Source organism: Sprattus sprattus (assembly GCF_963457725.1).
Source record: "Sprattus sprattus genome assembly, chromosome: 1".
Taxonomy (NCBI): Eukaryota; Metazoa; Chordata; class Actinopteri; order Clupeiformes; family Clupeidae; genus Sprattus; species Sprattus sprattus.
The window spans coordinates 58,812,565-58,836,816 of record NC_137920.1 but is presented as its reverse complement, the minus strand read 5'-3'; the positions used below and the strand labels follow the sequence as shown (position 1 = coordinate 58,836,816).

Sequence of the window (24,252 nt, the reverse complement as noted above, 5' to 3'; positions counted from 1 at the left end):
GAGTCCAGAAGCTTTCTCCCTGTCTCTTGCGCACACACAGCTACTTCCAATCTGTCCTACAAGTGAATGGGCTTTTCCCACCAGGCTGATGCAACCCAAATCCTCAAGGGGGAGGCTGGTCTGTGTGTGTGTGTGTGTGTGTGTGTGTGTGTGTGTGTGTGTGTGTGTGTGTGTGTGTGTGTGTGTGTGTGGTGGGGTGCTCGAGAGGTGTCAGTGGGGCTTAAGACCCAGGCTGCTGAGCCGGCTGCTTGCGCTCTGCCTGCGCAACGAGACTCTCCTCAGCCAGCGAGGAGCAGTTAAGCTGCGATCGCCCGCGGTGTCAAGTATCCATTCCTCAGGGAGAGCTTACATCCCCCCACCTCCAAACCCCTCCCCCCCCCCAAAGCCTCCCCCCACACACACACCTCTTCCGCCTCTCTCTCAGCAGCCTGTGTGTGTGTGGATATGTGTGTGTGTATGACAGAGAGAGAACGAGATGGGATCTGTCCTCTGTGCAACTGACTGACAGCAATCAGTGCTGACAGGTCAGGTTGACAAATTGGCACCACCTGATTTCAGCTGGTCCCCAATCACAGATACAGTAAGAGCCTCCAGAGGGCGACCAGTCTGCTCTCCCTGTCTTTTAACTCTAACCTTTCCCTCATATTTCTTCTCTTCTCTTCTTTCTCCTATTTTTTCCTCGTCTGCTCTCCTTTCTGCTCGCTTTCCTTTCCCTCACTCTTGGTGTGTTAGTCTGGTTAACTCCCTCTTGAGTGACAGACAGCAACAAAAACTCCCAGGCTAATGGTTAGCAGACACTAGAAGCCTCCAGCTCTTCCAGCCTTCATGAGCAATCAATCAAATACCACAACACTAGTCTATAAAACAAAAATCAATCACAAAACAATGGTGCCTTAAGGTCCAAAACCTACACTAATCAAAACTATTTGTTTAACAGTGGTGAGGTCTTTAAAAGAGCTGGACCCGAAACTTTCCAGATGATCTTCTTCCAATGTGTGTGTGTGTGTGTGTGTGTGTGTGTGTGTGTGTGTGTGTGTGTAGTGCTCTCTCATTACCCAGGCCTCATGTTTCAGTCAGTTGGGGATTAGCAGTGCGCGCACACACACACACACATGAAACAGAGGGTTAGAGCGGAAGTGCAGCGTGGCACAATGCCCAAGTTTGTGTGTGTGTGTGTGTGTGTGTGTTTGGGGATATTAGTTGGGTCTCATATTCCTTTGAGACGCCAAAGTTCCCTTGGAACAATAAACCAACATGACACAAACCGGATTCAACCCAGACACCAATCCATCCATCCATCCATCCACCATCCATCCACCATCCATCCATCCATCCATCCATCCATGGGGTTGTTCACTGTTTATTTTTTCCCCTCTCAATCTCTTTATGACCTGTCATGACCTGTCTAGATCCCCAAACACAAACATCCCTGAGTGTGGATATGAGACCGCGCTGAGTGGATGGCCTTCTGTCGTGTGACTATAGGGGCTGTTCCACACGGCTGGGGTCGACTTATTTATTTGAGGAGAGACTCCGGAGGTCCAGGCAGTCAGCTGCCTCACTCCTCTCTCAACGAGCTCACCACTTTTGGGAGGGGAAGGGCTTGTGGTGGAGTGGGCTTTGGGGAGGGGGTTGGGGGGGGCAACCCAATATTCCAGCCCCCCCAGGCACACTGGGCCCCCAGGTTAGGTTACAGCGGGAACAATGCGGGGCCTGTAGTCGGCTTCCCTCTCAGAGGAGGCCAAAGACCCAGACATCCACGCTTCTGTCAGCCCAAACAGCAGAGTCATATGTCAGCCCCTCTCTCTCTCTCTCCACCACAGGACCGAGGCTCCTCTTATAGAGCCGAGGCCATGCATCACCCGACACCACCTCTAGCTGTTTTCTTTTCCTACATGTCGCCCCCCCCCCCCCCCCCCCCATCCATGAGCCAAACGTAGCATCTGAAATGTCTGGTTTTCAATGTCACTGTTTGCAGTAAAACTCCACACAACTGGATGGAGAAGAGATGGAGAGATGGAGGGTGAGGAGAAGAAGAGGGAGAGAGAAAGAGAGAGGAAGAGAAAGAGAGCCCTGAAATCAAATCGCTCCTTCTCCGAGCAGCGTAATCTCCAACAGATGGTGACAATCCTGCGGACGGGACTTCGCTTCTGAAGGCTTATGAAACCGTGGCAAAGGTCTGGAATGTCCGCGCAGACGAGCTGAAGGGGTGATAAAATGGAACATTTCACAGTTCATTAGACCTTATTTATATGAAAGCGCACGCAGAATTGCCTCTCTCTCTCTCTCTCTCTCTGCACCGACAAACTCTCTCCTGGCGTGCCACACAAACCCTGCTCCAAATTCGGAACAGCCTCTAGGAAGCCCCCCCCCCCCCCCCCCCCCAACCCCCCGCTCCCAAACGGGGAGTAACCTGAGGGGGGCGCTGCAGGTTGTTAAAAAGGAGAGCCTCTACAGGCTGCTTGACCCTGCAGCTTTACATAACTCCAGTGCACTCCTTGCACTGCTTGCCTGTTAACGTCCGAAATTATGTTTTGCGAGGCTGTGTAACAAGAACGGCCCCCTCGGCAGGGTGGGAGAGATCTGGAGTCAGATTATTTAAGATCGTGTATGTTTCAAATGGAGGTGGGGGATTAAGGTTGGGAGTACTGCAACCTCACTCCTGTCTGAGCAGGGAGCTGAAGTGAAAGATGAAGAGAGGGAAACAAGGTTGCACAAATCCAGCCCTCAGGGTCAAAAGGTGTTCATGTTTAGCCTTGCATATTTATGAGTGAAGTGTCAGCACAAACAAAAGAGAGGAGGGGAAAAACAGAGAAACAAAAGGCAAGAAGAAAAGCAAAAGACTTCATCTCTTGGGGGAGCAATTAAAGCACCGCTTGCCTCAATGCAGGCCAGATCTCAGATCAGCCAGTCTGCTCGCCAGCTGTGCCTCTCCCTCTCTCCCTACTTCCCCTCCCCTCTCTATTCCTCCATCTCAGACTTCAGTGTTTACCGTCTCGCCCGTGTAACCCTCTCCCCCCTCGGGGACTGCAGCGGCGGTGAGGGTGGACGGAGTGGATGGGGTGATCCCACCCAGGCCCGCCCGTGCCCCGGCCTACTCCCCTGGCGGCCGCGGTGGGGGTGCGTCCATGCCTTTTCTCGTGTTACCGGATGGCCGGCGGAGGTGGAGGTGGTGGTTGGGCAGTGTGGTGCTGCCGGCTCTGATCCATCCCCGTGGTTACAGGAGGGAAGGAAAACAGACACAAGGCTGCCAGCAGCACAGCAAAAAAACCGGGGCGCCCACAAACGCTTGTGGAAGCTTGTGGAAGCACGAAGGCACGCACATGTTTACACTCACAGACACACGCGCAGACGCAGACAAACACAGACACACACACACACAAAAAACAAACAATGCCTATCTGAATACTGTTTTTCATGGCTCTGTCTCTCTCCTAACTACTTCCATCTGGCCCGAATAACAATGGACTCTTAACCCATCACCATTCTGTTCCTTTCTCCTTCTCTGGAAGGGCTTTGTGTGACACGCAACATTAAGCATTAGTGCTGAACTCATGACGGCGGCCGTGTCCAGCTTCCTGACCCCTGTTTTCAATCTGCGGTCACGCACCGCGGCCAACCCGACACGCTCCGTCGTCTGCCGAGTCGGTATACCGAGCGTGCAGATGCAGTCTAATCCGCCGTAAGCCCAGCACACCTTTTGACACCTCGATCAATATTCACAGCGGCACTGGCAAGCAGATAAAGGAGCCAATACTCAACTACGCACGCTCTACACACACGCACGCACATCTTTTCTCACAGCAGATCTGCACTAAACGCCTCTTCAAACAGGCCATTTTTACCCCGGCTCAATTTTAACCAGCAGAACTAATAGAGATGGCTGCATATCGAAAAAAGGAGGCTAGCAGAACAGAGATGACTGCTTTCTGTCTGATTTTGGCTCTACCGTGTGTGTTAAGGTATCAAGTACTGTGTGCTATCGCCTTGGCCTCTACAGTGCTAGATGGGGTCATGGCACCAAAGGAGAGGAAAGTAGCAAAGACCCCAAGAAAATGGGAAATGAACTCTGGTAGAACACTGGAAGAAATCCACTCTTTCAGACACACACACACACACACACACACACACACACACACACACACACACATATGCACTTACACAAGTACACACACATACACACACACACCTGTCCATTTACCCCTGTCTCTTCTCTAAGCCTCACCTCTGAGTGCCTTTTCCTCACCTTTTCTCCCCATCTTCTCTTGCTGTCATGAGGCCTCATTAAAGCCCTCCACACACACACACACACACACACACACGTACACGCCTCACCGATCCCACACAATCCCCCTCTGCCGTGACTGGGCCTGCTGACTGACTGACACCGCTGTAATTGGACCAAACAATGCAGGGCTGAGTGGGTGAGCTGCTCCTTCCAGGCAACCCACTGCTCCAGCAGCGCTGCACACACAGGTGGACAGGGAGGGAGAGAGAGAAAGAGAAAGAGAGAAGGAGAGAGCGAGAGAGAGAGAGAGAGACAAGGAGAGAGAGAGAAGGAGGGAGAAGGACACAGGGAAGGAGTGAGCAATGGTGGGAGTGAGACAGAGATAGCACCTGATGTCTAACATCAATGGGTAAATCTTACCTCTGCATGTTTGTATGCCACTGACAACACGCACAGCAATGGTTTGCTTAAAAATATTCCTGCTTTTTATTGCTAGTTACCTGTTCTTCTGGCGAACAGGGCAAAACAACAAGACACTTTCAAGTTACAAAACACGCACAGAAAAAGATTCAACCTACATCATATTATATAAGCACACCGACATGCATTACTTTTCTGAAAGCAGCTTAAATAGGTATTTTCCTTGCAGAGAGCCTGTTAAAACGCTTGGAGCATATCCTTCTTCTCTCCTATAATTAGTTTTGGGCAGACGTAAAACATTACACTGCTCCAAAAAAGGAACGAAAAACAGCCAATTACATAAATTATCCGTTAAACTGATGTTATAAAACAAAACTGCTGTTTGTTTCAACAGCATTACAAAATCTTAAAGTCCTTTTGTCATATAACAAATCTCCTAAAAAAAAAGGAAATTAAGACCTTCTTTCTAGGAAAAACGCCAAGGAAACGCACACTGTAGTATTTGTGTTCGACAAATTACTGCCTGTAAACTTCGCCGACCGTTTCGCCATCTAGTGCAAAATGAGCTAAGCAGGCGAGCTTTTAAAACTCAGAGGGTTAAAACTGGGCACATTTGTAGTGCTGCCTTCACAAACAAATTTAAGAAGCCAGGAATATGGTCAGGCACTACGTCCAGCAGAGCCAGAGAAAACTGAGATGGAGGGAAGGGAGTCGGGGGCAGGCGAGCTGAGGAGGGGGGTTGGTGGGCTGTGGCAGGCAGGCGAGCTGAGGTTTTTGGGGTTGTTTGGCCTCAACCTTCAATCATCGCCCTAATCCACAAAACATTGAACTTGAAAAGATGTAGGGGAAAAAAACACACGGGAACGGCTGCTCCCACCCCCCCCCCCTTCTTCTGTGCTTTTATGTTTGGAGTGAGGCCCATTCAAATGTTTGTGTTGGGGAGGTAGGGCTTAATTTGAGGAGATGGCTTCCAGACTCGGCCGGGGTTTTTAGTGCGGCATGTCGGATACCACGCATGTTTACACAACCCCGCCCTCTCTCCTTCTCCACCACCCCACCCCCCTCCACCTCCCACCTCCCACCTGGCTTCTCTCCCCACGGTGAAATCACTCCATTAAGACGGATGGATTTACCTCCATTTGTTTCAAACCTTGGGAGTCTGGGAGCAAACTCTGCGTGACCCCCCCCCTCCGTTGGGTTCCACAAAGGCCTGTGGGCCCCATCAACGCAGAGGAAGTGTGCGTCTCCGAGGGCCCTGAGCTGAGTGTTATGGCTGTGGGGCAGCACTGAGGGGGCCTGACACAGAGATAGCCCAGATAACTTCTCTGATTCCTCCCATTATTCACCAGCTCAATAGCAACTGGCTGCGCGCCAAGAAACACTTGCGTGGACGTGTACCATTATATCCTAAAACAAGCTCTCAGCAGTTGCCTAATAGTGTAGTATCCCTCCGACTGCACTGATGCCTTACTACACAGTTATGCGTTAATGAGTTGATAAAATTAGTCGGAAAAATGTAATTCCACGGCAAGAGCAGCTGAATGGGCCAATGTGTTACATTTGTGTTTATAGAACATTGTGATATAAAACAGGCAAGCAGTAAAAATAAACACGCACACACACACACACACACACACACACACACACACACACACACACACAGACACACACACACACACCACCTCTGTGTGTGTCCCGCCATAACTCAGAGAGCTGTAGATTGTGACAAGTAGGTGGCTGCTTTTGTTTACTGATCCAGTGGCAGTAAATCAGCCCCTCCGTCTTGGTGTTTTAACCTTTGTGTGTGTGTGTGTTTGTGTGTGTGTGTGTGTGTGTGTGTGTGTGTGTGTGTTTGTGTGTCAATGTGCTCTCTCACAAAGCTCATGAATTACTACCACCATCTTGTTAAAAAAGCCTGAATGGCCGGAATGTGCAACTACCAAATCATGTCAGCTTCCAGCCCTGTGCGGCCTTTGACCTTGTGACATGACTCTTCTAAAGGGGGTTCAAATGACAAAGATGCTGACTGTATTTTCTGATGAAAATAAAAAACAGAAGAAAAAAACAGAGAAGAAATAGAAGAATATGCCCTAGAGGGAAAAGCTCTGTCTGCCTTCCTCCGAGGCCTGGCCAGCTTACAGCTCCCTTCTTCTCCCTCCTGGGGAGCCATGAAACACGGAGCACAGTCAGGGGCAGACAGAGGGAACAAACAGCCTTAAAAACACTTAGGACTTCTTCAAGGAAGTCTGGAGCAGGGCTCAAGGAAGCCGTAAATCTCCAGCACATTAATAACTTAAGAAAGAAACAGAGCAGAGAGAAGAGAAGAGAGGAGAGGAGAGGGGAGAGGAAGAGACCAGCTCTGGTTGACAGAGAAGTCCTTCAAGGGCAAAAGACGGCAGAGACAAAAAGGTCGAAAAAGTCTTCTTGAAGCGGGCAAAGCTTTCTGCGTTCACCCTGGGATTCATACATAATCCCAGTGCAGCTATTAAAATAAATCTATTCATCGCTATCTTTGTCAGGTCGCTGCGCTCTGCGCATGGCCTGCAAACGATGCAGCAACTCTGATGGGGAAGTACTAACACAGGGGCCTCTTAGGCCTGTTGAGGGGATGTGGCAGCTCCCATTATGCAGCTGTGACGGACAGCTTCTGAAAGGGGGCTAATGCACTCCCAGAATGCTTCGCTCTCTGGAGAGCCCTCCTGGAGCACGATCCAGGGAGCCCTTCAGTGTGTTTGTCTGCCTCAAACTTCACCTTTCTCTCGCACTCGTTTTTTTATTTATTTTCATAATTCCCTCAACGATGTCATCAGAGCCGCAAATTACACCCTTTTTTCCCCGGCGCATCCCCCGCATTGCTGCGCCGGCAGACGGCTCTCAAGCGCCTCGCAATTGGCTGGCGGGCACTCTTCAGCGGTCGTTTCCGTGGCGAGGACAAGAGTGTGCTACTTTACCCCGCAATGCCTGCAGCACTCCACGCTGCCCAGTTTCATTTCCATATTACCCATTATCTCAACTCTCACTCCAAACACACACACACATGCACACACACACATGCACAAACCCACACACACACACACACACACACACACACACACACACACACACACACACACACACACACACACACACACACACACACACAGATACAGAGAGACAGAGAGATCAACGCTGTCAGTTCTAAAGCCCTATTAATAACAATATACAACAACAAAAAAAACATCAAGTACTGTATTCAATGAAATCAATCAAAATTCAAATGAGCATTTCCTGGCACTGGATGCATATTTCCTGCTATATACATTCATGTTAGCATGGTTAACAGTCTATGGTAGATGGCTGTAAGCACACAAAGTATCTGTACCTCTGCCAAAGTCAGAGACAGACCTCCGAGATAAGCCTGGCCAAGCCAATAAGGTTAGAGATCACTCAGCCAAACTAATGCCTACCTTACGTTTCCCTAACTAAATCAGTGCGTCGTCATATATATTGTCACACCGGACAGATGCTGCAAACAAATCAGCAGTAATGCATTTACTGCCGTCGTCTCCGCTGACAGAGTGCACTTGAGCTGCGGTGCCAGTCATAAAGAGGAACCGGGAGGGGAGAGTGCCGCGGGGATAGATTACCAGTGTCGCCTGTCCCCTCTAATCGCACGATGGATATCAGCGCAGGCTTTTCTGGTGACAGGCCACTCTGTCCTCTCTCTGGGCCATTGGGGGGGGGGGGGGGGGCCTGAGCACAGAACTGGTTGCGATGTACCAGAGGCAGCGGCAAAACAAGTGTATGTGTCGCTGTCTCGGGTGCGGGGGAAAAGGTAAATAAACAGACAAGACGACGTGTAATTAACGCCCAGCCTTAAAGAAGAGCAGAGGCTGATGCTTCACCTCCTGGCTGTGTGACAGAGGTGGCAATTAGGGGCAACATTTAATGATTCTTGGTTAATAGGAGTGTGAGTCAGGGCTAAATTGGATGCGTGTGTGTATTTGTTTGGTAAGTGTATGTGTGTGCAAGAGAGAGAGAGAGAGGGTGGGGGGGGGGGGGGGGGGGTGGAGAGAAATGGAGAAAGAAAAAAACATCACTAGCAATTACCACCCATGTCTATTAGAACCAGAGAGGTGTCATGTTGTGTGGATTGAGGGGAGGAGAGGGAAGGAAAGCGCTTGTCGAAGCCCAAAACAAAGCCATCACACGCCAGATTCCTTTGCAAATAAGACACAGGCCATTAGCAATCAAGCCGCAAGCCAATCGCTCCAAGCGAGGCTGTTTCGCTGTGACAGTAATTGCTGTGTAGCTTTTGGATGCCGCCACCGCCGGCAGGGAAATAGAAAGAAGTACAAAATAAATAAAAAACAACCCAGATACGACCAAAAAGACTCAGGTGAGTTGTTGGAAGACAAGCTGCACCAATCAGAGCGGGATGGCAAGCTGCCTGCTTCCTCTTCCTATTATCAAAGCGAGACAGCGGGTAGGGACGAGGATGAGGACGGTTTAATGACCAGTATTTTGTAAAAAGGCCACCTGGAACATGTCTGCTCACCGGCTGCCACAGGAAAAGACAAAAAGAGCGTGGCGGTGAGGCCCAAAACAAATCATTAAATCAATATTGATTGTGCTTTTATGTCTGTTTCTCTTCGGTGCAGTCAGAGACCCCACAGGCCTACGTCTAGCTCTCACAGTTTCAGTGTTAGAGGGGGCGAGCTCCATAGCCAGATATCAGACGGACCAGGAGAGGTAAGCTTGTGTGTGTGAGGTGCAGGGCTCCTCCTGACCCTTTCTCTTTCTGCCCTCTCCCATGTTGTGCTCCCACCCCTGTAAGTCCTCTCTCTGCCCTCTCCCATGTTTTGCTCCCGCCCCTGTAATTCCTCTTTCTGTCCTCTCCCACGTTGTGCTCCCGACCCTGTAAGTCCAAAGCCTCAGTCAAAGCTTAGCAGGAGAGCTGATGAGCACTTGAATGTGTACCAACAAAAAGAAGAAAAGAACCAAAAGAAAAGCAGACAAGTAGAAGCTTTTACTCCTGCCTCTGGGCAAATATTGACATTTTATCTGCACACAATCTTGCCGCTCCATTTCTGGAGCGGTTTCGTTTTGTCCTGGGGCTTGAATCTGAGGTCGGGTAATCCCTGAGAAAGAATAAAAAACCCACACACACACACACCCTCTCTGGCTCACGTCCTCTTTTTATTCTTCCAACCCCTTGACTAAAATCCCTCTGATGCAAAGTTCCACTGCACCTGGGTTTAGAAGGGACGATCTCCGTCCAAAGCATTAACACCAGCAATGGCGGAATTAGCATTTGGCAAAGGAGGAAGGAGGAGGCTTTGGATGTACGGCAGAGAGGGAAAAAGGGAAAGAAAGGCTGACATTTAAATGGTAATAAGGGCCAGAGAAGTGGATGGCCTTTCCCCCAGAAAAAAAGAGAGAGAGGGAGAGAGAGGGCGAATGAGAGAGCGATAATAGGAGGGAGTATCTCCCAAGTGAGGAGTTTTCAGTCAGGAGGAGAGCGAGGCGTCGCGGTGTTGATTTAGGCGGCACAAAAGGGAGCCCTAACCCTTTCAGGGGGACCCAAAATCACCGCCCGGGGGTGTCTCCCTTAAGAACCCAGAAAAAGGAAGCCTCCTCCATCACGAGTGGCCATTCAACGGCCGGTGGACGGCGCCAATCAAAGGCTGAAGGGGACCATCAAAGAGCAAGAATGTGGGAAATGTGTTTTTTTTCTCCCCTCTTTCTTTTTGAGGGGAGGGAGAAAAGTGCTGGGAGAGGCGGAACAAGGAGGGCTTGTCGGCATCAATCAGTCTCCCTCTTTTCTCACTCTTGGCGTAAGGTCAGAGTCCTCCCCTCTCCCCGCCTCCCTCTGGGGGCTCCATCCTGGTAACGCACCACTGTGAAGGAATGCCCATTCACAACAGGGGCAGGGGGTGGGGTTGGGGGGTGAGTTCCTCAGGTCCAGGGAGGAGAGAAGAAAAAAAAAAACTGAAAAAAACAACAACAACAAAAAAATGCTCCTACTGGAGGGGTCTGTAGGAGTAAATTAGCGTTGTGGCGGTGGTGTCACGTGTGGTGCTTGGCGACCGCCGCGACGCACAAAGCAGCTTGACAGCTCTCTCTGACTCTTGCACGAACCAGAACCAAAACAAAGAGGGGGAGCGCTGCCGCGGCGGCACTGGCATCATCCAGGTGTGGGTGTTGGGGGGGGGGATTTATCTCCTTACATTCTATAGAAAGCACCAGGGGTGGAAGCAAGGTAGCCATTCATGGTAATTGCTACCGGAAAGGCTTGTGAGGGTTTGCCAACACAACAACACATAAACGTACACCAGTCAACTTTCCTGACCCCCGTCAGCATAGCAGAACTGTCTGTAGCGTACATCATCCATTTGAACAAGTCACAATGACAAGCTTTTGTGATATATTTTTGTTCAAGCAGCCCTTTTCTCTTTGCACACACTTCATGAATTTGCAAGGCATAGATTTTCTGATCCACGCCTCTGTATCCATTTCACCTCAGTTTAACAGAGTGCCGGGAATGGATTTTTCAGTCACTTCTCGGTGTGAGCAGACACAGATTGATATTTCACACTGTGCTGCAGTGAAAAATAAAAGCAGAACTTGATGTGTTGTGCAGCTACAAAAAAGGTACAATTCTTAGCCTTAGGACTAGCAAAATACAATAAATAACATTAGCAACACTTCTGACTTCAACAAAATGCTAGCAGCAAAAGAGACAAATCCACATCCGTAACGACAGCAGCATAATCCTTCACATCCACCAATAGCACAGTCCCTAATGTCCACAACATGATGCATATGGGCTTAACAATGTAATATAAAAAGACAGTGTCATACCTTTAACTGCAGCGGTGCTGAAGAATTTTTCCGAGCCGGCATCGGAGCCCTGAAACAGATCAAACACATGAAATTAGCGCTTCCAATTCGTAATCCAAGGGTGGGCTTTATCGTCAAAGCATCATGAGACTGAAATTATTAGCACTTCCGACCATAACCACTTGGTGGCACTGTTGATCCTTATCAAAGCACACCACTCATGAAAATATGGCTAAATGCATTAACATTGCCGTGTTATTGTGTAAACATTCAGTGCTGACATTACAGCATTTAGGTAATGAAAGCCTATTTAGGTGACAATGTGGTATCAAAAGACTTGTTGGCTAATTCAAATTCGATAAACAGCATGAGCGACCTGTTACCATCTCGGCGTCTGTCTGCGGCTCAGCTGGCCTACAGGAGAGCATCCTGTTATTAGAAGCAAATATTTGACTGTTCAAGCTCATAATCAATTTTATGCGTCGAGTGCTGAGAATTTGAGTGAGAGGGGAAGGCTAACGCATCTGTTAAAATGGTGGGCATGTATGATATGATAGAGGGTATAGCCCACTCATGTTGTGCATAGGTCTTACACTGTCGATAAATTAGCAACAAAAATACAAAATTGACAAAATAATTTAAATCGACCAACATCGCAAGTAAAACCTCAAAACATCAGCACAGGCCATCTTTCATTAAAAAATATGTCAGGCTCTAATATGTAAATGCCAAATGTTGATAAACTATGCGCAGCGGGGTGGGGAGCTGTCACGTTGAATCCACCAGCAACTGTCACTTTTCTATCATTAAGACACGCAAATGATTGGAGCACATTGGATAAGTATGACTACCTGGAATATTGCAATAATTGTGATCGCAGACTTTTTCCTATTTTTCCTCCTCCAATGTGTAGGCCTATCTTGGATAGACTACAGATGGAAGTGGGTAAACGATCAGTGCGTCAAAAAGGAAGCTAAATAAGAAATGTTCTATTATTGCAAATGATAATATAAAAGGCTTATGTACAGAAATTACCGTTTGTTTTAAGTTTCTGTTAAAGCAACGTTATTTTGAACGTTTATGTTTTGACCATAATATCTCAACAAGCTGCCTAGGCCTGCCACATTCCCTTCTAAGTTTTGAGTAAAATAACTTACATAGCCAAGCCTAACTGAACGTCTATGTTAACTTGTAGGTAAATTGTTATTTGCGTTCATAAAACCTCCTGCAAATCAGATGCAAGCCCAATAACAAGTGCGGAAATAGGGGTCTTTAAAGTCTAATAGTTTTACTTGTATGGCCGGTAACCCATGGCACAGTATTATTGGAAACTACCATGGGCCCTTTGACAGCCATGTTTCGCACCAATGGATGTGGTAAAGTGACACAATAGGCCATTAATGGATTCAGACTAGCGAAAATCTCACACTGACCAGACAGGTAGCCAGATATGACATTGCTACTCAGCATGGCATCATAGACGATTTGCTCGACCCGCCAGTTCTATTTGCTGCGACAAGATATTTCCAGGGGTAATCTTAAAACTGGGTTTTCACAAGCAAGACATTTAAGATGCGGTTAAATATTGCCAACACAAAATCATACAATTTTAAAACAGCATGTTTGAGGAACGACATGAAAGAGAGAGTGTAGCCTACTATATAGCCTACTATAACAGAGCAAGATAGTCTAATAATTATGTGTAAACTTGAACCTCTCCTACAGTCTTTGTTTTCAACGCATTTTCAAAGACATAATAAGAACATACGTTGCCCAATGTACATTATCCTTACTGAGAATTAACATGAGAACATGATAATAAATAAAATAGCCAATCTCTTCAACCAACGAAAAAAACATGAACGAAAGCTATATTATTGAAACCAAACATTTCCGACATAATATCACTTCATGAAAATATGCCAGTGTACTGGAAATAATACATCGCTTTCACGAAACAAACCCCCCCAAAGCCCCTTGAAGGCTGTGAGCTACCTTTGATGTGGTGAAGCTGGCCAGGAGGAAAATAACAAGTCAAGAAATCACTTTCGCGGTCTAGTAAATATGGCCCCGTTTCACATTCTGCTTGTCAAACAATGTAATCCACAAACAAACGGCAAATTCCATTCCGTTTAAATTGATGACAGCCATGCGAATAGCGAGCCTTTCCAAGAATATCCCTGCAAGAGAGACCAAGAAAAAACGTACAACGCTACCGTGTTGCACGGACAAAGACAGCCATGTGTCCCGCCCGTATAGAGCAGCAACAAGAGCTCCGCGTAGCCTACTACAGAATTCCTCAGAACCGTAGAAACAACTCTCTCCTTCGGGCTCGGAAAATTGATTGGTTTGGTGGCGATATGTCTCCCGATTTAAGGATCCAAGTGAATAGTATGTGTATAAAATCCGTCCAAGCCTTTGTGTCAGACTGTGTTCCCTTTTTCGCACAACGCAACTAGGCTCTGCTTACATAGAAATCATCCGAACGAGGTTAGAGACAGGCTTCTCTCCTCCTTGTGCTATTCGCCCAGCTTGCTCATGCAGAGCAGAACATCCAACAGTGCGCACACAGTCTTCTCCTTCTTGCCAACAAGGGTGGAAAATCAGTTTAACAACCACCGGGAGCAATATCTGCAGCTGAGTTTGCTGATGGTTTTCTAAGCGCGTACAGAGACCGGTGACGGATCCTGGTTCAGGCGTTGCGCCCCTATCCGTCCGTTGAGCGGCAGACAAACTCTCATTCATCTAACTGGGAGCTTCAGCAGGTCCCCTTCACGATCGGGTCCTCCCACTTCCTGATTCTAACCTAACTCCATTCAATCCTTTAACTCGTTTCGCAACCCCATACGGACACACGTGTGTGTTTCCTCTACCAAGATAGGAGTACCGTTTCCTAACTGGCGGCGTCGTTGGAGAGTGCGCACGGAAGCGCTGGCGTGAAAGGAGCACAGTGTAAAGCTATTGGCGATTCACTCAGAGAGAGAGAGAGAGCGAGAGAGAGAGAGAGAGGAGGGGGGTAACTGGGACTTGAACGATATTCTTTCACTCTCCGCGGTGGTGAGTGAGATGATGTCAGCCACTAATGAATTTCGCAGTAGGGTGCAGCTACCGCGAGGGGAGGAAAACAAAACGATCTTTATAAACAGTCACCACCTCTCCAGAACTCTCACCCACAGCCTTCCTGTTTGCTAAACTACCGCATAAGCCCCTCGAAGGGGGTTATAATCACTGACTTGAACCCAGCCCCACCAGCCCTGCGGCTACTTCTAACTGTTTTCCAAAGAGGACTAGTTTTCACCACATTAAATATTATGTATTTGATAATATCTCTCCATTAGCGATCAAGTTTGGCCAAGAATGGGCCAACAATGCTTTGACTTGTGGAACATATACTGAGCACAAAGTACAAATAATATATCTTGCCAATATATTGTCTCTCCTTACTCTACATGATAGCTGTAGAATCTTCATAAGAGTTTTGATCAGCATGGATTGAAAGACCTACATGTCCCTTGCCTATCAACCAATTTATTTAACCAAAGACACATCGAAGGGACTCATAACCCCATTAAGGTGTATTCCTGGAAGGACGGCAGCAGTGTTATTCTAGGAGTGACCCTTGGTTAAGGACATGACAAGCAGGCCTATGCATCCGTCATCCTATCCCATCACGGTAAGCCCTAGCTCGTTGAATCTCCGGGACCAAAACAATCCTGCAATCTTCAGATAATGCCAGATATGTTAGAACAATCCCCCTGAAGAAAATGCGTGCTATGGCCAATGGACAATCTGCATGAACCCTATGGCAGTGGGATCAGTGGGGTCAGCCATTATCTCTCACTGCGCTGACCTCTTCCGTGGCCTCACATACTGAAGCCGTGCAGGAGGGCCAGGAAAAGACAGCTGGGTGTTAATCTCTCCCTCTGGCATCATAGTCTCTCTATCTCTGTTTCTCTGTCTCTGTTTCTCTGTGGCCCCCTCTTCATCTACACCCCCCCCCCCCCCCCTCCACATACAGACAAAGATATACACAAACTTGAAAAACTTGCTATTTTACCAAAATACTGTATTGTACTGAAAGTAGCCTGGGGGCTACAGCAGTATCAGTAATTAAAATGATATCACAATCTGAAGATAAAATATGAGTGGAAATAATGAAATATTTAAGATGGTATGATTATACACTCATTATAATGAAGCAGCTTATTAAAGTGTAATAAAGATGCTAATAATGTAGCGCAAAGCACATGTTATGGTAAGATCCTAATACAAATATTTTAATTGAAACCGTACCAGCAGGTGACTCAGACATTATAGGGCAAAAGAACATTTCCTCACAGGTTCCTAGCAGTGAATAGGGAAACGTATGCTCGCCTCTGATTTATTAGCAGAAGTCGGGCAAGGGGAAGGCTCTGATGAATATGCCTGGGAAAGTGTTCTATTTACATGTAATTACATTGCCAGAGTATACATTCACATACACACACACACACACACACACACACACACACACACACACACACACACACACACACATAGAGTTACAAATGTATGCCTTGTGATATTACTATACATTGCGTTGGCCTTGTGGAAGCAAATGTTCACCAACCTAAACGGTAATTATCAGATTTGAGAGAAATCTCAAGCCTGTAATTACAGCTTGCTGCTGAATAATCAATGTCCGGCTCAGTCAACACTGATTATTTTTAACGCAATGAAATGACAGTCTCAGACAGAAAGTTTAAAAAAGAAGAGCAAAAACAAAGGCATGTCATATTGCAGCCAAAGAAAAAAAAGCACTAAAGTGGCACTCACTCCAGTATGGAAAAGCACTTGATGCCACTTGCCAGAAAAGTTGGAGTGGAGATCAAACATGGTTGTCTGGAGTTCTGCTACGTATGCCGGTAATTGCTGTCTGTGCCTGTAAGTTTTGCCTATAGATCATCAGCCCCCTTCGCTGACGTTTTGTCATCTTTTATTCCTTTTCGTGGCCTTGATCCTCGGCTTCAAAGTAACCAGAAGCGTATTTCTCTGTATCTCTCATTCTCTCTCCATCTCCTTTTCTCTCTCTCTCTCTCTCTCTCTCTCTCTCTCTCTCTCTCTCTCTCTCCCTCTCATGCAAAACCACGGTTTAATTTTACAGGAATCCCTTTCCTAGATTGCAATCACAGAAGACCGGCGAGGCTCCTTTATGAGCTTTCCTGCCATTACGGAAACTCGCCCTCATTTCAAATATTACCGATAAGTGTAACATGAGTGCTGTGGATGTGATCCGTTAAAAGCACTCATTTCACGTGCTGTTGTGACTATATTACACCCCCCCCCGCACCACCACACACACACACACACACACACACACACACACACACACACACACACACACACACACACATCCACCACCACCCCGCCCTTGTACCCCCCACCCTCCGCACTTTTATTCACAGGGCCAGAGACCGCCTTGTTCTATTCATCGCCAATTTTTAGAGTGGGTGAGAGAGAAAGCGAGAGAGAGAGAGAGGGGACGATGAAAAGAGAGAGAAAAATCCATTTATAAGGACATTCAAAACGACGGCGGCCATGTGAGACCGGTGGCCGTCTCCACTGGGAGGTTAGCATGACTCGCAGGTTGATACTGGGCCCGTGTAAAACACCACGCTAACAATAGCACCGCTGTGAGCAGAGGAGCCTCCGAAAGGGACAAAGGGCCAGTGGAGATGTGGGCGTGTGGAGGTGGAGGTGGAATGGTGGTGGGGTTGGCGGGGAGTTTTGGGTGGAGAGTGGGGAGAAGAAAAAGAAAAGAAAAAAAGAGAAGGTATCCGCTTTCTTTCCCCTCTGTCAACCGTTTGATCCACAAACAGAATTCCAGAGCAATCAGGCCAGTCTATCCAGTTGAATCCATCCACGTCCTTCCTCTCCCCCTTTCTTTCTTCCTCTTCCTCCAACTCCACTCACCTCCAACTCCATCTGAAATCAGGAGCCTATGAGGTCCAAGAGAAGCCTTCACTTGCCAATGAGCACTCAGGTGTGAGTGCTTGCATATGTGTGTGTGTGTGTGTTTGTGTGTGTTTGTGTATATTCTTATGAATGAGTTTGGTCTCTGTGCTTGCATATGTGCGTGTGTGTGCATGGAGCAGGAGAAGCCCTCCTGTTCAGAAAGTCACGTCCTATTTAAAGCCTAATCTTGGGTTTGATGCCAGTGATAAATGAGTAAATTACTGGGTACACTAACTCCTGCTGGGGAGGACCGAAGACTCAAATGAGTACAGTCAGCAGCGAGACATCGGGCCATTTATCACAAGAAAAGAGAAATCAAATTACTTCTTTCCATTGATATGAATCTTAAGCAAATGTGGTTATGCTTGCACATGAACTGATTACAGACAGTCTGTTTCTATAAAAATTAATTTTGCGCAAACTGACCCCATGTGTGAGGCATCATCTTGATAAAGGGGTTCATGACCGACTGCTTTACCGAGAACGTGTAACAAAAGAGAACGCATAAAATCGATATGCATAATGCATGTACAAGTTTTTAGATCAATATCCTTAGTGTACACACACACACACACAACCACACACACAACCACCCACACACACACAACCACACACACACACACACACACACACACACACACACACACACACACACACACACACACACACACACACACACACACACACTGACTGTGTGGAAGGACAGCAAGAGGGAGGGAGAAAAGAAACTGAGAGAACATAGCAAAACACAAGATTATCCTCCATCTCTCTCTCCCTGGCATTTTGAGACGGAGTGAGGATGCTTTTTCTGCTGTCATTATATTGAACCTTATCTCGGCAGGACTGCAGTACGCTTCCAGTGACAACTGCACCTAATCTCCCCCTCTCTCTGACAAGCGGCTCTGACAGCACCTTTCTTCCTATGCCTCAGACACATTACCAGGCACATATTAATCTGTCACTCATCAGGGGCTGGAGCAGAGGGGGGTAGAGGGGCACACACAAACATGTCTGCACACAGGTATACACAGGCTGACTCACACACACACACACACACACACACACACACACACAAACATGTCTGCACACAGGTATACACAAGCTGACGCACACACAGAGATCTCATACATACATACATGCATGCATACATGCATACATACATACATTAAGACATGTACAGATGCATACAGACATGCAAACATACACATACACACACACATACACACAAACACACACACACACACACACACACACACACACACACATACAAACACACACATTATAATATACACAACACATAAAGACCTATACATTATGACATATTGTACACCACAAACACACACACACACACACACATACACACGCAACACATTATAATATACACAACGCATAAAGACCTACACATTATGACATATTGTACACCACAAACACATACACACACACACACATAGCTTTATGCAAACCTAAACAAGGTACTAGAGTCTAGGAAGTTCTGACCCTAGAAAAAATAGGAGTCAGTCAGCTCCCCTGAGGCGCACTGCAAAATGGCCCTGTTTGCCCGGGTAGATTACAGAGCTCCTGCTGCGGCACCTGAACATGTGGCACGTGCCTCCGGGGATGCAATGCTTCCTATCATACCTTACCCACCCCTCTCCTACCCCACCCTACCTTACCCTGCCCACCATTAATGATATCTCCCCCTACTGCCATGGCAAGACAGACGGGCGTTTGGATCTTCAACGTGTAAATATATCCTCAGCCAGGGCGCGGTGCAATCTTTCACACTTATTTAACACTGACTTCATCATTCACAAGGGAGATGGGGCGAAGGAGAGTGACTGCCCGTTCATTCTCCAAGCGTGGAGTTAAAGAAGAGTGTGGAGAAAGAGATAGCACAAAAAAAGAGAGAGATAGAGTGAGAGAGGGTATTTGTCGGATGGAACAGACGGAACCCTTTCTGAAACGAAACACATCTTTCTTCCCCCAGCCAAAAGCCGAAATGTCGTTAAGCGCTTTGAAAAAAACTCAAAGCGCAGCCACGCAGACAGGCATTATCTGCTTATCTCAGTGGTATCTGGTTCACTCTAAAGGCCAGCCAGACTAGGCAAATGGCATGTATGTAGGTATGTTAGCCATTACCTCCATCTCAAAGTCAATAAGCAGTCCAGGCAGAGCAGGCTGCGATGTGTCTCAGCTGTGCTCGACCCAACCGGCCATCAGGCCCATGTTCCTTTCAGTAACACATTGCCAAAACAAACTGGACAAGAAAATTGGTTTAACCCCCCCCCCCCCCCTCTCTCTTCTCACAGACCACAGTAACACCCCTAATGCACTTTATATATTTTTTCCCTGCTTTTTCAAAAGTCCATTTCTTGTGTGCCAGGCTAGGAGAAGAAAACACACTGAACCTCCGGCCTGTCGCTTTTCCCCTTTTGTTCGAATTGCAAACATGGCAGAGAGTGCGGTTCGCGCCGGCACACGTAATTTCAGAGCCATCAATCACCTCACGTCCTCGCGGCTGGTGCCGCCACCACTGCACGCAGCGAGAGCGGGGTGCCGCTTTAGAAATGTCTTTGGACTTTATGGTGACTGACACACACACACACACACACACACACACACACATTACTGACACATCACCGCCTGTGGCTCTCACTTTTAACACTCCTTTTTCACATGCCAAAAGGATTCTCTGTAAAATGGCTAGTTAAAAAACTAACGCTTTTTAAAGTGACATATAAGAGCAAATGTTTTGTTTAATACAGACCACCAATATAAAAAAAAACAACAACGGGGCTAGAGTAGGGTGGACCGGTGGTGCCGGGGTGCGTCGCTGGTTTGATCTGGTTTTTGAGACGTGGGGGGGGGGGGAGCGGTCTGGGACTCAGACACAGGAGGGAGCCCCCCACATGAAACCCATGGCCTGTGGCTGTCTGGGAGCTCGCACAGGGCCTGCTGGGATAGAGAGATAGAGAGAGAGAGAGAGAGAGAGAGAGAGAGAGAGAGGCCCAGCCTCAAACATGCTCTGATTCTAGCTTTCACTTCATGGGTGCGTTGCTCACCCACGCAGGGGAAAACAGGAACCATGGCTATTTATGTTAATTTCGGTGTTGGTAATGGTTTGTTTTTATATTTAGCCTTGCGGGTTACCTAATGCTAGTCTGAGGGGAAAGACCCACCTGGCATGGTTTAACGCGGAGGTCACAGAGGGTGGGGGAGTGTTTTCTCTCAGTTTTGTTTTGATTGGATTGAGACTAAGATGAGGGGAGACAGGGAGAAAAAAAAGGGAGATCTAGACCTAGACATAAGAAGGGAAAAAAGAAAGGAAAGAAGAACAGAGAGAGACAGAGAGAGGGAGAGTGAGAGTGGGAAAGCCTGCTGTGTCTTTGAGATGAATCACTGCAGGAAAGCGTGGAGGAAATCAGTGGGAAGCCTGGTATTAAAATCTGTCTGACCCGCTGTGGACTCACGCAGCCTTGAGCGCTGTGCCCACATGGAGGAGCACGGTCAAGAAGGAGGGACGGGGAGGAGGATACCATGTGTGTGTGTGTGTGTGTGTGTGTGTGTGTGTGTGTGTGTGTGTGTGTGTGTGTGTGTGTGTGAGGCCTCTGGGGCCTATGAAAATGCCCCGTCAAGAGTGCTCCGTCAGGCATGCAAGCACAGCGAGATGCTCCCCTCCAAACGCCCACCCAACCGCCCCTGCCCCGTCTCCCTCCCACCTCCCCCTCCTCCTCCTCCTCTGCCCTCGCTCCCTAGCTCTCACCCTCCCTTCCTCTCAGTCACTCCAGGCTCTATTGGGCTGAAATGCTCCAAAGTGGGGGTCTGATGACAGGCTCTCTGGGGAGACATAAGATGGCCCCAGACTTCAAAAGCCAGCAGCCTGACAGACAGCAGGGGAGGTCTCACTCCCTCTTTCCCTCTTCTTCTCTCTCTCTCTCTCTCTCTCTCTTTCCATCTTGGCCCTGGCCCCCATGGACCCTGGAGGGGTTTCTAATTGCATTTCACAGGGAGTGCACTAAATAAGGGCCTTGTTCTCCCCACAGTAGCCACCCTGCTGTGGGGGGAATTGGAGCGGGTTGGGGGTGGTTGGGGGGGACTTAGAGCTTCCCCTCATGTGACAGAAAGCTTTAAGATGTCAGAAATCTAGAGAGCCAGGGCCAAAGAGAGGGAGAGAGAGATATAAAGAGGGGTGTAGAGAGAGAGAGAGAGAGAGGGGCGGGGAGGGAGACAGAGGCTATAGTTTCTCTTCAGGTAATGGAAGAACATGGGAGAATGTACAAGCGTGTGAAAGACAGCAAGAGAGAGACAGATTGAAACAAAGACAAACACAGAGAGATAGGACAGGTGGGGAAAAGCATGAAAGAGAAACTTCTATATGAAGAGAGAGATACCCTCAGAAACCGACACAAAAGGAATGAAATTTGAGATTTTTCAGTTGAATTAATTGGTCAATATTTCATTACTTTTGGTTGTGTGTGTGTGTGTGTGTGTGTTTGTGTGTGTGTGTTTGCGCGTGTGCACATCTATGTGTGTGTGTGTGTGTTTGGTGGTGGCAGCCGAAGGACAGGATGGGTGGAGCCTGTACTTTGAAGCCTTAACCATGTAAATATTTCATGCCCGTACAGTGTTTGTGTCCTCCGCAGCCTTCCACTCCTCTGATGACAGAACGCTTCCTCCTACAAACATCCCTCTCTCTCTCTATCCCTCCCTCCCTCCCCCTCCCTCCTTCTCCCTCTCCCTTTCTATGCCCTTATCTCTGAGACCATCCCATTATACACGGGTAGCAATTAAAACAATTACTGATAAGCAAAGTGTGTCAGGGGCTCAACAGAGACAACTGCATACAGATGATCACAGTGATTAGCGTGTGGTTCGAGTCGGGGGCTTTATCGCGCGTATTTATCTAAAGCCGCTAATCACGGCCCGGGCCCTGAGCCCGCACTGACAGAATTATGTCAATGAGATCCTGGTCACCCTTGAAATCAGGGTGTCGACAGCGCGCCACAGTGACACGCTGCCATTTGATGTCCTGTTTCGCTGCCCGGCCCACGACGTGCAAAATCCAATTTGATTACCCCCGCACACACACACACACACACACACACACACACACACACACACACACACACACACACACACACACGCACACACACACACACACACACACACACATACTGTACACACCCACATACAAGCGCACACAAACACGCACGCACGCACCCGAACACACACACACGTTATGCCTCAATTACGGAATCACTATCTTTGTCTTGTTTGACAAAGTGTCTGCTTTTATTTCACAGTGTGCACAGTGTTCAATTGCACTGGCCTTCTTCTAGCCTGATGTATCATATTAGCTAATATACAATTTTTTTGTCTTTTTTAATCTCTTTTGCATGTATCCAAATACACATTTATTTATTCCATCTGTGCCCTAGGAGGAACCTGTAAGCTAAAAAAAAAACGTGTTGTTTGTGCTGGAAAAGGATCTCTGCAGGATTCAAAAGGTTCAGGGGCTGAATATGAAACATATACAGCATTATTCGTACAGCACCCATAAATGCAAAAAGAATATGTACTACTGCAAGTTATGACTGCTCATGCCTGGTTGCTGAGTCACATATCACTCAAATTTAAATTCACACCAGCATGAATGACTGCATCCACTCCACCCAAAGTATGCTAGGACAGAATACAAATCAGACTGTTCTTTGCTGCTCTGCACCGCAACCAGGCCTCTCTTTGCACCTGAAATCCACATCCCAATGGCTGCAGTAGATCTACAAACAACACGACAGAGAGTTGTGAATGGCAAGTCTACGTATTTTCACAGAGCAATCTGTGCCATGCTGCAGCATTTCGAAACCCTTGAAATTGCCACCGTCGTCACCACCACCACCACCTAGACCACCAACACACAGTGCCCTGTGACACAGACTTCCCGCAGCCTGTGAGGGCTTGACACACTTGAGATTTGCTACTGCTGGGCTGTGAGGACCTTGACACTCTGCAGGCTCGGAGGCCCAGTAGATTTCCATGTCGGCGGTGGGGCTGCCGCTGGCCAACACAGGGCCCTGCTTGTCCACCCGGTTATAGAGATGCCTTTGAGAGGGGTCCCAGCGCGGGCCCTGGCTGCATTCCGCCTCCCCCTCCGCAGGCTCGCACCACGCGGCGGCTGCTAAATGCACACATTGTGAGGCCTGACCCCGGAGTTGAGAGTCGGACATTCATGGCGGCAGCAGGCAGGGGTTATCCGAGTCAAGGCCCTGCTGGGATGTGGAGGATCGAGTGCTGGAAGTGCCTCTGTGTGTGTGTGTGTGTGTGTGTGTGTGTGTGTGTGTGTGTGTGTGAGAGAGAGAAAGTCAGCCACTGTAAGTGAGTAGGAGAGAGCTGTTCAGATGTTGCTTAGTGTAAAAGACAATTTCTGGGACTGTTTTTGACTCCAGCATGTAGCCAAAATGAATTTGTATGAATATCAATGCCAAATTATAAGCTATTAAAACAGTAGTGTGCAGTTAATGGAACATATGTGCACACTTGGCCTGTGTATGCCCTTTCACATACATAGTGTTTGTGTGTGAAACACTGTGTGTGTATGTATGTGTGTGTGTGTGTGTGTGTATGTGTGTGTGTGTGTGTTTGTCTGCTAAAGCCTGCACTGTTGAGGGATGTGGCTGGAAGCACAGCTGCACATCATTTAGCTGTAAGCCCAATCATCAGTGGCTGCCTCAGCCTGGCTTAGCTTGCTCTCTGTTTACCAACAGCTCGGCTACGAGGGGATCTGGGCC

The 24,252-nt window shown here is 47.9% G+C and overlaps 1 protein-coding gene across 1 annotated transcript in view; it reads right to left on the bottom strand.

The window, feature by feature from the left end:
• Positions 1 to 3,209, bottom strand: part of auts2a (activator of transcription and developmental regulator AUTS2 a) — a gene marked incomplete at its 5' end in the record, with an annotated part of 31,737 nt that extends 28,528 nt beyond the window's left edge. The window contains 2 exons of the mRNA XM_080845301.1: positions 1 to 160; positions 3,148 to 3,209. The exon at positions 1 to 160 is cut by the window's left edge and continues 40 nt beyond it. Of these exons, the coding sequence (XP_080701427.1) occupies positions 1 to 160; positions 3,148 to 3,209 (222 nt within the window). The remainder of the gene's footprint in view (positions 161 to 3,147) is intronic.
• Between the last annotated feature and the right edge of the window lie 21,043 nt (positions 3,210 to 24,252).